This window comes from Rhinoderma darwinii, chromosome 6 (assembly GCF_050947455.1).
Source record: "Rhinoderma darwinii isolate aRhiDar2 chromosome 6, aRhiDar2.hap1, whole genome shotgun sequence".
Taxonomy (NCBI): domain Eukaryota; kingdom Metazoa; phylum Chordata; class Amphibia; order Anura; family Rhinodermatidae; genus Rhinoderma; species Rhinoderma darwinii.
In genome coordinates, this window is record NC_134692.1 from 59,999,481 (window position 1) to 60,011,451 (window position 11,971).

General features: G+C 43.1%; 1 protein-coding gene across 1 annotated transcript in view; it reads right to left on the reverse strand.

Annotated features, from left to right (window-relative positions):
- INO80D (INO80 complex subunit D) overlaps positions 1-11,971 on the reverse strand; it is a 38,528-nt gene that overhangs the window by 24,129 nt on the left and 2,428 nt on the right. Inside the window, exons 2-3 of the mRNA XM_075829843.1 lie at positions 3,330-3,417; positions 2,957-3,203 (exon numbers count right to left, since the gene is read on the reverse strand). Coding sequence (XP_075685958.1) covers positions 2,957-3,174 — 218 coding nt within the window. The 5' untranslated portion in view covers positions 3,175-3,203; positions 3,330-3,417. The remainder of the gene's footprint in view (positions 1-2,956; positions 3,204-3,329; positions 3,418-11,971) is intronic.

The window sequence follows — 11,971 nt, forward strand, 5'->3', positions numbered from 1 at the left end:
CCCTGAAGTACTCTGCAGCTTACATATGCCCCCACATTATAAACTGAAATACCAGCAAAACTCAAACAGAAAAATTACCAAGCAAAATCTGCGCTCTAAAAGCCAAATGGCGCTCCCTTTCTTCTGAACCCTGCAGCGTGCCCAAACAGCAGTTTACGTCCACATATACGGCATCACCATACTTAGGAGAACCCGCTTAACATTTTATGAGGTATTTGTCTTCAGTGGCACAAACTGGGCACAACATATTGTGCACTAAAATGGCATATCAGGGGAAAATTTTAATTTTTACTTTGCAACAAGATAGGGGTCACTACTTGGGGGGTATGTTTTACTATTTGACTTTAGAACCCTGAAAGTGTGAGCCAATACTGTGAAAATCAGCAAAATAGGCCTCAAATGCATATGGTGCTCTTCACTTCTGAGCCGTCATACGTCCAGGCAAATGATAAATGCATCGAGGGGGTGTAGTTTTGAAAATGGGGTTACTTCTTGGGGGCTTCCACTATATCCTGGTACCTCAGGGTTTTGCAAATGCGACATGGCACCCAAATATCAGATCAGCAAAATCTGCATGCCAAATAGCGCTCCTGTCTTGCTGACCACTGCAGTGTGTCCAAACAGCAGTTTATGACCACACGTGGGGTATTGCCGTACTCGGGAGAAATTGCTTTACAAGTGTTGGGGTGCTTTTTCTCCTTTATCCCTTGCGGAAATGAAAAAATGCAACATTTCAATGTAAAAAAAAATTTTTTAATATGCATTTTCACGGCCTAATTCCACTAAGTTCAGCAAAAAACCAGTGGGGTCAAAAATGCTCACTATACCCCTCGATAAATTCCTTGCGGGCTTTAGTTTCCAAAGTGGTAATTTTTGGGGGGTTTCCACGGTTTTGGTCCTTCAGGGGCTTTGCAAATGCGACAGGACACCCAAAAAGTATTCCAGCAAAACTTGAGCTTCAAAAGCCAAATTGCGCTTCTTCCCTTCTGAGTCCTGCTGTGGGTCCAAAAAGCGGTTTATTACCACATATGGGGTATTGCCTTTATCAGGAGAAATTAGTTTTCAAATGTAGGGGTGCATTTTCTCCTTTATTCCTTGCAAAAATTAAACATTTCCAAGTTTAATCCCAAAAAACAGAATTTAGTGTAAGGCTGGGTTCACACACCCTATTTACGGACGTAATTCGGGCGTTTTAACCTCGAATTACGTCCGAAAATACGGCACCAAAGCGTCGGCAAACATCTGCCCATTCATTTCCACTGATTTGCTCCCACAGAGGCTTTGCAAATGTGACATGGCGCCGCAAACCATTCCAGCAAAATTTGAGCTCCAAAAGCCAAATAATGCTCCTTCCCTTCTGAGCCCTGCCGTGGGTACGAACAGCAATTTATGTCCACAAATGGGGTATTGCCGTGTTCAGGAGAAATTGCTTTACAAATATTGGGGTGCTTTTTCTACTTTATCCCTTGTAAACATGAAAAAAAAAATAATCGAAGCCAACACTACATGTTTCAAACCGGACATGGCGCCTAAAATATTTTCTAGTAGAAAGGGGGCGGAAAATTCACTAGGTCTTTTGTTTCGGAAGCCTGTGTTTCAGTCCAGTAGCACACTAGGGCCACATGTGGGATATTTCTAAAAACTGCAGAATCCGGAAAATAAATATTGAGTTGCGTTTCTCTGGTAAAACCATATTACAAATTAATTTCGGCAAAAATATGAAATTTGTAAATTTCACCTCCGCATTGTCTTAAGGCGTTTCACAGCAATTAAAGCACTTTCTTAAGGGTGCAGTTTTTAAAATGTGGTGATTTGAGGACTTTCTAATATATATGGCCCTCAAAGCCACTTCAGAACTGAACTGGACCCTGAAAAATCTCCTTTTGAAATTTTCTTGAAGACATGAGAAATTGCTGCTAAAGTTCTAAGCCTTGTAACGTCCTAGAAAAATAAAAGAACGTTGAAAAAATTATGTAAACATAAAGTAGACATATGAGAAATGTTCGCTAGTAACTATTTTGTGTGGTATTACTACCGGTCTTACAAGCAGACAAATTTAAATTTAGAAAATGCAAATTTTCCCTAAATTTTGGTGTTCATAAGGTATTATAACCAAACGTCTTAGGCTGGGTTCACACGACCTATTTTCAGGTGTAAACGAGGCGTATTATGCCTCGATTTACGCCTGAAAATACAGCTCCAATACGTCGGCAAACATCTGCCCATTCATTTGAATGGGTTTGCCGACGTACTGTGCCGTCGACCTGTCATTTACGCGTCGTCGTTTGACAGCTGTCAAACGACGACGCGTAAAATGACTGCCTCGTCAAAGAAGTGCAGGACACTTCATGGACGTAATTTGAGCCGTTTTTCGTTGAAGTCAATGAAGAACAGCTCTAAATTACGGCCGTTAATGACGCCTCGCAAAATGCGAGGAGGAGCAATTACGTCTGAAATTACAGAGCGGTTTTCTCCTGAAAACAGCTCCGTAATTTCAGACGTAAATGCAGTTTACGTGTGCACATACCCTTATACTGGTTACTTATATTTTGGAGAATACAGAAACCCAAAGTCTTACAACAACTAAAGGAATGTTTAATTTTAGTACCCATGTGTTCAGAGTGAAAGGGGTGATCTGGGAAAATGTATCAAACCCTGCCGATGAGCACAATGAATCCACCTGGATAGAACTCCGCTGAATCTGTGTAAACAATGAGTTGCATGGCCCCTTCTTATCAAATATTTATGGCCTTTCCGGAGGATAGGCTATCAATGTACAGTCGCTTCTAATCTACACTTCAATTAGTATCCATAATAAATCCATCTTTACTCTAACATTATAAAATTGTGACGTTACTATCAATTATTGAAGTTTACACAACTTCGCAGATATAAAGCATAGTGGACCGTTACAGACAAGCCACATTGTAGTGGCAACGGAGGTTGACCCACTTACCTACGGTCCTCGGATTTCGGGATGGGATTAGTGCAGCGTTGGCTGTTGTACTTGGCCACATATTCACATTGCTTGAAGGGGGCTGTCTTGTCCTCTAAAACGTGTCGAATACAGAAGGCGTAGCCGTTGAGTCTCCTCTGCTTGCAGAGTTTGGGACTGTAGGAGCATAGGGGCTTATTATCAACCTCAGAGAAGTGTATGTGTTTGCCTTCATACATCACGTGACTCTGTTCCTTGTGAACATCAGCTGGAAAAACAACGAGAACAACGATTGGAGTCAACAGTTGCTTCATTGTGCGAAGTGGGATGTCCTGAGGGGGTTATCCTCATGCACCATGTGATACTGTAGCCCTTAACAAAAATGACATCTTACCTGATCTTAAGCTTTATGCATTTTATCTGCTTATTAGGTGATGTGCTCCGCAAGGAGACTTCTACAACAGCGAGCGTCAAAAGGCCCCCTAGAACGACAAAGAGGAAAAAGGATATAAATCGCATAGATCACACTTCTTTATATTACAACAAAAGTAGTTTTACAATATTCTCATGAATTCTTATCCCACAACAACCATAAAGCAAAGAAATACAGGTTATTAAACCAAATTACTGAATGACAATGTCGTCAAATATTAAACAACCTAGAAAACGAGACGCTTATCAGGATTTCGGGTGTCTTTATCTTCTACTACTATGAGGCTCTATGTGTGAACATTTTGGTAAAAAAAACAAAAAAAAAAAAAAAAAAACAGGTTATGCAACTTATTGCATTCAGAAAACGTTGGTGTAAACAGGACCTGAAACAGGCCTTTCTAAGCTCAGTTTCTGTTCATCCCACAGGCTTCCTCACACGGACATGCTGGCTGTGGAAATTAAGCTATAAGTGGATACAATATGACTGACAGAGGTCAATTTGTTAAATAGCCAATAAATACCAGTGTCGGGCATAGCCGCCTGCAGGTAAAGGCATACCCAGGACAGCAGGCATGGATCAGCTGTTGAGGGCTCATGGTTGAACGTGTATGAGCAGTCCCTCACCACGCATGAATAAGGGATTGTCCCCATGTAACGGAATTGCTGCAGAATATTTCTGCAGCAATCCCGTTGAAAGTATCAGACATTCCACTGCGGAAAAAAACGCACCATTTCCTGTGTTTTTTACTGCAGAAAATGGTGCGTATTTTGCGGCGTTTTTCACAATGCTGGGAGATGGTGACATCTCCTATGAAAAATGCAGCAATTCAGTCCCCTTTCCGCAGCAGGACTTAATGCTGCGGTACGAAAAATACGCACCGCAGGTCAATTTCTGGTCGGAAGTTTTACACAGCGTGGATGAGATTTATTAAATCTCACCCACTTTGCCGCTACTCTATTCTGCTGCGTATTTTCTGTCCGCAATCCAATAAAATACGGAAAATACGCAGCAATTACGCTACGTGTGGACAAGCCCTTACACATGGAAAGATTCAAGAACAAGTTACCGTACTACAGTAACAATCAATAGTTCATTTTCCATCCTACGAACGAGGTTGTCAGAGGTAGGTCTTTTTCTCTTATAAAAAGGTGCCAAGAAACAAAAAAAAAATTTTTATTTTGATAACTTACCTTAAAACACGCTCAAAATGAATAAATCAAAACTAGATTAGAGAATGGTCCTCTGAACTAGTGTTAAAACTGTTCCAAGGAGTTGAAATAAGAAGGCTACTTTCGAATGTAAAATGTCAAAAAGTCCAAATCGCGTAAAACTAAACAAAAACACTATACTCACCTTCACTAGCGCTCCCTAGGCAATTCTCTATTGGTCCACGCTGGTCTCTATACACCTGGTCTCCAACGATAGAGTGCCATGTCGACACTAGACCGCTGCAGCCAATCACAGGTGACACGTCATAGCAAGAGGCCGGGTGTACAGAGAGCGGCGAAGATTAAGTGTTGTTGTGGAAGCCCAAAGGAAAAGGAGCATAGTATTTTGGGTTGTTTTGTTTTTTTAGACACTCGCCACAATGAAATCTTTATGATTTGGTGTGGATTTTGCCTTTATTATTTTAAAGAGGCTCTGTCACCAGATTTTGCAACCCCTATCTGCTATTGCAGCAGATCGGCGCTGCAATGTAGATTACAGTAATGTTTTTATTTTTAAAAAACGAGCATTTTTGGCCAAGTTATGACCATTTTTGTAGTTATGCAAATGAGGCTTGCAAAAGTCCAAGTGGGTGTGTTTAAAAGTAAAAGTCCAAGTGGGCGTGTATTAGGTGCGTACATCGGGGCGTTTTTAATACTTTCACTAGCTGGGCGCTCTGAAGAGAAGTAACATCCTCTTCTCTTCAGAACGCCCAGCTTCTGACAGTGCAGATCTGTGACGTCACTCACAGGTCCTGCATCGTGACGGCCACATCGGCACCAGAGGCTACAGTTGATTCCGCAGCAGCATCAGCGTTTGCAGGTAAGTCGATCTTACCTGCAAACGCTGATGCTGCTGCAGAATCAACTGTAGCCTCTGGTGCCGACACGATGCAGGACCTGTGAGTGACGTCACAGATCTGCACTGTCAGAAGCTGGGCGTTCTGAAGAGAAGTGGATGATACTTCTCTTCAGAGCGCCCAGCTAGTGAAAGTATTAAAAACGCCCCGATGTACGCACCTAATACACGCCCACTTGGACTTTTACTTTTAAACACACCCACTTGGACTTTTGCAAGCCTCATTTGCATAACTACAAAAATGGTCATAACTTGGCCAAAAATGCTCGTTTTTTAAAAATAAAAACGTTACTGTAATCTACATTGCAGCGCCGATCTGCTGCAATAGCAGATAGGGGTTGCAAAATCTGGTGACAGAGCCTCTTTAATACAAAACCAGGAATAGAAACTAAACAGAAGATAAAGAAGATAAAGAAAGGACTTCTAGGTCTGCCCTGCTGGACCCAATTCTGGTTTTCGGCTTAAAAAATAAAATGAAAAAATGCAATCTGATCACTGAGGGAACAAAGAACAAGGGTGCGTGACACGCAGAAGATTTTGATGCTGCGACTGAAAATCAGTCCCATTCATCTGAACGTGGTGATTTCTGTAGAAGGTGCCTGGATTTCTGCAAGTTCCCTTCAGATGAATAGAACCGATTTTAAGTTGTAATATTTCTGCAACAATATCTGCCGCTTGCGACTGCACCCTCTTAGGAAACCATGATACCACAAGCATAAACCGTGATTGAAGTCACTAAAGAAAAGCCGTGGCAAAAGGTGACGGAGATTTTTATTCATGTAACACCTGAGCACTGGAGTTTTGGACTATTCTTTCCACAGCAAAGATAAGACATAAAACGCTGATCATAAAAGTCCAGCTAATCGAAAGACCAAAAAAAATCATAATAAACAATAATATGAAAAATGTATCATACTTCATCACTATAAGGGTATGTTCACATGCAGTGGTTTCAGACGTAATTCGGGCTCCATTACGCCTACACACATTTGCCCATTGGTTGCAATGGGTTTTACGGTGTTCTGTTCCCAGGAGGTGTAGTTTTACGCGTCGCTGTGAAAATACGGCACGTAAAAAGACGCCTGCGAAGAAGAAGTGCAGGACACTTCTTGGAACTTTTTGGAGCAGTTTTCCATTGACTCCATTGAAAAACAGCTCCAATAACGGCCGTAAAATACGCGAGTTACAAAAACGTCTGAAAATCAGGAGCTGTTTTCGCTTGACGTTTTTAGTCTAGCGTGTGAACATACCCTTACACAAAAAAAAGGAATTAATGGGGACTTTCAGCGTGTATACACCACGTCACAAGTGACGTGTCGTATACCCGGCAAAGAATTCAAGATCAACAAAGCGGCAGAGCCAGTGCAGAGAGTGGCGTCACCAGTCAAGTACCCACGGCAGCATCTGGAAACGGGGCCACTTTGGAAAATGTAAGTATATTACAAATGTATTTACATTTATAAATTACATTAATTAAAGGGGTTTTTGAAAATATGATGGTAACGCGGACAACACCTTTAAACCCGCAACAAAGCAGTGTGTGTTGCGATATTTGCGGCAGAATCACAGCGATGCGCCGCAAATATCGCAAGTACGAAAAAAATAAAATAAAGATATCATAGTTTCCTCCAGTCCGGCCTCCCTGGATGATGTTGCAGGCCATGTGACCGCTGCAGGCAATTACAGGCTGCAGTGTCAAATGGCCTGCAACGTCATCCCAGGAGGCCGGACTGTGAGCAGAGAAGAGGGAGGGGGCAAGTATGTAAGTTTCTTTTTTGGGGGGGGGGGGGGGTTTCGGCACCTCTTTGCAGCGGAAATTCCATTTTCCAGACGCCATTCCCTGCGGTGTTCAGGGCTGATACACTGCGTTAAGCTGCGCAGTGTATCAGCACTGAATACTTTGTGTGTGGTCCTACCCTTTAGGGCTTGTTTACACGAGCGTGTTATTCGTCCGTGCGACGCGCGTGATTTTCACGCGTGTCATATGGACCTATAATAGTCTATGGGGCCGTGCAGACAGTCCGTGAATTTTGTGCAACGTGAGTCTGCTGCAAAAAACTCACGACAGGTCCTATATTTGTGCGCTGTTTGCGCATCACGCACCCATTGAAGTCAATGGGTGCGTGAAAACTACGCATGTCACACGGAAGCACTTCCGTGCGAACAGCGTGATTCGCGCAACAGCAGTGAAAAGGATGAATGAAAACAAACACCACGTGCTTTTCTGTTTACAAAACATCCAAACGGATTGTTATAATGATGGCGGCTGCGAGAAAAGCATGCAGCCGCGCATCATATGGTGATGACACACAGAGCTGCTAAGTGCCTTTTGCACACGCAAAACGGCACGTTTTTTGCGTGCGCAAAAAACGCACACGCTCGTGTAAATAAGGCCTTAAACTGATTTTCAGACGCAAAAATTTCTGCAACAAAACCTGTTGCACATGATTTCACCCTTAGGCCAAACGCACACGATGCGTATTACGTACAGAGTTGCCGCACATTCTTCTGGGGCAAATCCGCAGCATAATACAGGACCAGCAAAGTAAATGAGATTTCAAGAAAACTCATTACACATTGCAGAATTGTCCTGCGGTGCGTAATTTAGAAACCGCAGTATGTTCATTTATCTTGCGTTTCAGCCTCAGAATAAATGCTAATAGATGACAAGTTTATGAAAAACGCACCAAAATCCGCACCTATTTCCGCATCAAAACGTAAAAACCACATCTAAAAACACATTTAGGCTACATGCACACGTTGCGTATTTTGTTGAGGAAAATACGCCGCAAAAACCGCAAGAAATTTGCAGCAAAAAAATGCACCCGAAGGTGCGCTTTTCGGACCGGTTTTTACGTTTTGCTGCATAAATCGCTGCATTTTTATTCTGTGGGTTTTGCTGCGTATTCCTGCATAACTAGGGAGATAGAATTCGCAAGCGGAATTGTGGGATAAATTGACATGCCGTGCTTTCGAAAATACGCACCGCGGGTCAATTTACATCCCGAAAAATACCATAGCGTGGACGTGAGATTCCCTCATCGCAAATACGTGCGGGAGAACCACACGTAAAAAGCATTGTGTGCATTGACCCTAAGTGTTGCTTTTTCCCCAGTTTTCATGCAGATTTTCTGAACCAAATTACGCACCGTGTGCATTTAGCGTACTCTGCATTGGGTGAAATCTGTCAATTAGCAGCAGGTGGGCAAAGGGACTGGCAGCTCATGAATAAGTGTGACTTCTCCGGCAGCGCTGGCCACATACTGCCAAGGCGTAAAGTGAAAGTTCTCCAAAACTACTTTCCATTAGCACATAAGTGACAGACCACTGAGATTAGAATATCTGTCAGTGAGTGTAGAATAACCTAGACGACAGGATAGGGGATAAATGTATGATTGCTGGGGGCCCACATCTGGGACCCCCAACGATCACTAGAATGGGGGCCCCGACCTATGTTCCTCCTCACTGCACGATTGCAGGCAGGAGAATTTGAATGGAACGGTGGTCGTACACATGCGCTGCCGCTCAATTCAATGTCTATAGGGCCTACTGAGACAACCGCATACAGCGCTCAGCGGTTTCCATCATAGACAGACAATGGTGGGTCCCCCAGCGATCATATATTGATCACCTATCCTTTGGACAGCTGATAAATGTGCTTAGTGGGGAAAACTCTTTAATAGGCTGATCAAAAAACGTCCCCCTACTGTGACCCCTAACATTGTGCTCAATATGCTTTTATGTATTTTGCAACAGATCCTTAGGCTACATGCACACGTTGCATATTTTACTGCGGAAAATACGCACCAAAACCAGCAACACGCAGGAAATTTGCAGGTAAAAAACGCACATAATCGTGCGTTTTCCTGCGATTTTGCACAGCACTAGGCAGATACAATTCGCAAGTGGAAACGCAAGATAAATAGATATGCTGCGGATTCTAAAACACGCTCCGCGGGTCAATTTCCGTCCCGCAAAATACTGCAGCATGTATATGAGATTTCCTGGAATCTGATTGACTATGCTGGTACTGTATTACGGTGCGGATTTGCCACACACAAACGTGTGCATTGAGCCTTAGGGTAAGGTCCCACGTAGCGGCGTCCACAACCCCACTCACTGGCGGGGGCCAATAACCACACAACCTTGTCGGATATTACCGGCAAAATCGTGTGGCCATTCGCCATCACATGTGAGTTCAGACACCGCTACATAGGACTGTACCCGAATCGATATTGACCTTATGCCATTTACTCACAGACTACACAATTTTGTCCATCAGGGTCAGCAAAAACCTGATTGAACCATGACACGAGTGTGTACAGAACCTTGAAGACATTACCATTTACTTGTATACAGGCAACGTAGATCTCATTGCAGCCTACTCTTTTAGTAATGCAGGTTTACACTGTAGCAAACCTATACGACTAGAATAAGACAAACGCTGGCCAAACCTGCTGATTTGTAACGTGTATGGGGGACTTCATACTATGTCACGATACCAAAATTGATTTTGATACGGATACTTCGTGTAGTATTGCGATACTCTATACCCAAACGATACTTTGCCAACAATAATGAAAAACGTTCTTCCATGTCTGAGGCACACCGTGTTATGAATTTTGAACCTCCATGTGCCTCACATTAATAGTAATTAACCCCATCATGTTCCACATAGTCATATTGGACAACATTGGGTTAATGTGTAAGGTACATGATGGGGTTAATTACTATTAATGTGAGGCACATGGAGGTTCAAAATTCATAACACCTCGTGCCTCAAAATTAATACGTGAAAGAAAGCAGTTTTTATTTTTTAACAGCGTAAACATCATAAATGACGCTTTCAATTTGTCATTACGGTCGCAACGATACCGAATGTGTATATTTTATGTATTGAGACTTATTTTAACGTATTTATTGTAAAAAATGTGTGTATTCTTTTTAATTAACATTACTTTAATGTACTGGCATATATCTATATACTGATAGGTATGTCCTAACAGCTGCCTGTGTACTAAGTATTCCCTAACAGGAAATCCGGTCAGACAGCCCTGTGGTCCTTGAGCGTACCCTCGGCTGTCTGCCCATATAGGGTATGTCCATTGATCGCGTCACAGGTATTGCCTGTGATGCATCCAAAGGGCATCCCCTCTTCTCATTTTCCCCTTGAATGCTGCAGTCAGCTTTGATCGCAGCATTCAAGGGAATAGCGGCGGAGATGAGAGGTTTCTCTTATGTCCGCCATTAGAATGGTGCTGCGGCTGTGTAATACAGCCATTGCCCGCTCCTAAGAAGTATGCGCGGTCAGCATAAGGTGATGGGGCCGGAAGCTGCACTAATGAGCAGCGGCACAGGCACTGAAGACAGAACATGGGGGTGGTTTGTAGTGCGCCCGCCATGTTCTGTCTTCAGTGCTGGCAATTAGTGCAGCGCCGGCCGCATCACATCATGCTGACCGCGCGCACACTTGTCAGGAATCACACAGCCGCAGCCACGCTGTAACTACATTCATGTGTTACTATACTGAGCTGTGCGGCCGCACAGCTTAGTATCGAAATACATGAAATAACGGTATTGAACCGTTTGAGGGTGCACGGTATCGAAACAGTATTGAAGTTTCGATGCATCATGAATCCCTAATCAGAATACAAGAGCGGTTAATAGCAGCATCAATGCAGCATCAATGCAGGGTAACCATTTATACAATGATGGGAAGCAAAATAAAAAACAACCACCAACAAATGGCTATGATCACATCAGCAATCATGGCTTCCATTTATAAAGGAAACCATGACGCTGTGACAGACCTGCTTTCCAAATTATCCAAGTCGACCCTGTTGACTCATAATGGGGTCCGTCATCGTTACAGTATTTTTTGACAGCAAGAAAAGCGCTGCAGACAGGTTCTGTCACAGACACCGGATAATTAAAAGAAACCTCTGAGCGCAGGTGTGAACAGTGCCTTAGTTCTCGAGTCATCCTCTTCTGTCAAGCCATTACAAATTCTACTTGGCCAAATCTTAGGCCCCATGCACATGACCGTAGTTTTCATCCGTAATTACAGACCCATTCATTTCTATAGGCCACGGACACCTTTCCATATATTTACAGATGTGTGTCCGGGCAGTAGAAATGAGACACAAAATATAGAACAGGTCCTATACTTATCCGCAATTGCAGAACAAACTCACCCATAGAAGTCTATGGGCTCTTCCGAAAACGCTACAGATGTGCATCCGTTTTTGCGAATCTATAAAAACAGACAATAAAAACCCTTACGGTCGTATGCATAAGGCCTTATTCAGGTTTCTGTAAAACTCAAATGACGAGCAGTGTAGCCATCATTATAGCCTATTCAGGGGTTATCACCCAGCTTTCCCAGACGGTCACTGCATAAAGAGGCATCAAACAATGCTCTGAAAAGGCTACATGATCATGCAGCTTGTCACCCAGCTTTCCCGAACAGCTTCATGGCATGAGTTTTCATGGCTGAACAGCTGCATGCCAGCCTTACATCACCAAGAACAATGCCAAGC